Source organism: Triticum aestivum, chromosome 4A (assembly GCF_018294505.1).
Source record: "Triticum aestivum cultivar Chinese Spring chromosome 4A, IWGSC CS RefSeq v2.1, whole genome shotgun sequence".
NCBI lineage: Eukaryota > Viridiplantae > Streptophyta > Magnoliopsida > Poales > Poaceae > Triticum > Triticum aestivum.
In genome coordinates this window covers 718,610,360-718,611,740 of record NC_057803.1, presented here as the reverse complement: position 1 = coordinate 718,611,740, position 1,381 = coordinate 718,610,360, and the positions used below count along the sequence as shown (strand labels likewise).

The 1,381-nt window shown below is 54.2% G+C and overlaps 1 protein-coding gene across 2 annotated transcripts; it reads left to right on the top strand.

Moving 5' to 3' along the window:
• The first annotated feature begins 244 nt into the window (after positions 1-244).
• Positions 245-1,048, top strand: LOC123083381 (uncharacterized). Of its 2 annotated transcripts, none has more exons than XM_044505437.1 (2): positions 245-412; positions 551-1,048. In XM_044505437.1, the coding sequence occupies exon 2, from the start codon at positions 562-564 to the stop codon at positions 889-891; it is 330 nt and encodes a 109-aa protein (XP_044361372.1). In that variant the 5' UTR covers positions 245-412; positions 551-561; the 3' UTR covers positions 892-1,048. The 2 variants fall into 2 exon arrangements, with proteins under 2 accessions (XP_044361372.1, XP_044361374.1); XM_044505439.1 differs by having other exon boundaries at positions 331-412; positions 506-1,048.
• The last annotated feature ends 333 nt before the right edge of the window (positions 1,049-1,381 follow it).

The window sequence follows — 1,381 nt, the reverse complement described above, 5'->3', positions numbered from 1 at the left end:
ACCTCAGTGCCTTGCCACCTACTGGCATGCATTTACTATTTTTCACCTACCGGTCTAGTAGGAAAACAAGGTGCAGTATACGCACATGTGTGGCGTGTTCTATGTCTGTACGTACACGCCCGGCCGTTTGGCAGCATGCACGTACATACAGATACAGCCGGAGTAAAATGTAGGTCGTCCGCACGCGGCAGCTTAGCTAGCGTCGCGTCGGTCCACTCAAGCCATGCATGCATGCGGCCGCAGGGACGGAGGTAGGTGGCCACCCCGTGCCGTTCCGTTCACGAGTATAAATAACCAGGGCACCCTGCCGAGAAGGAGGAGGAGAAAAGAGATGTGGTAGAAGAACATACCCCACCCAGTAAAGAAGAAGAAGAAGAAGAAGAAGAAGAAGCGAGGCATCACACCAGGCCAGGTACCTTCAAGTCTAGAGTATTTACTTTCTTATTAAATTTTCCTAATACATCGCCATGCATCATCTGGCTTCGGTTTCTTATATGCTGACTAGGTATGTTGCCACATACTCACATGTGACAAATAATTGTCTACCCAGCGATCGTGAGGATGAGGACCACCAACCTCCTCCTTGCCACCGGCGTCATCGTTGCCGTCGTCTGCGCCGCCGCCACCACCACACCCGGGTGGAAATCCAGCGACGATGGCCCGAAGATCGACGAGCTCGCAGAGTGGGCGCTGGCGGAGATGAAGCAAGGCCTCCGGTTGATCAGCGTGCTCCGTTGCGAGGAGCAAGACCAAGGCGGTCCAGGAATCATCTACCGTATCATGCTGGACGCGGTCAACAGCACCGGCGGGATGGGCCACTTCACGACGTACGTGTACGAGGAGGCGGCGACCAAAGTACGCACGCTCCTCTACTTCGGCATAGCCCGGTAGTAGGTAGCGGCCGGGATGGGAGGACTATCTAGGCTAATGTGATGGATTTAAGCCAATGTTTCCCATGTGGATGGAGTATCAAGCATGTTTGTCTTTTGTTTCGCACCAGTAATAAGATGTTGCAAAAAAAAGTAGTAATGCTACTTGCCCAGGGTCATTAGGGAGGTTTACGGGGTGGATTCACCTGGCAGTTATGGTTGACCATTTGGGAAAATTGGCCCACACCCTGCTGAAAATTCAAGGGGGGTGGCTGGTTTAGTTAGTTGGAAGAAGCCCGTAATGCCCCTGTAAAGACCCGTGAGTCTCACTGGTGGAAAAAAGGCCTTTGGTCGCGGTTCGCAACCGCCATTAGTCGCGGTTGCGCAACCGCGACCAAATAAGCGCGACTAAAGCCCCCCACCTTTAGTCGCGGCTGCTTAAGAACCGCGACTAACGGCCCGTCCACGTGGGCGCCAGGCGGCCGTCGGGGCGGAGGACCTTTAGTCGCGGT

Excerpts from the sequence above, each read along its gene's own strand:
- LOC123083381 (XM_044505437.1), top strand. The coding sequence starts at position 562 with ATGAGGACCACCAACCTCCTCCTTGCCACCGGCGTCATCGTTGCCGTC.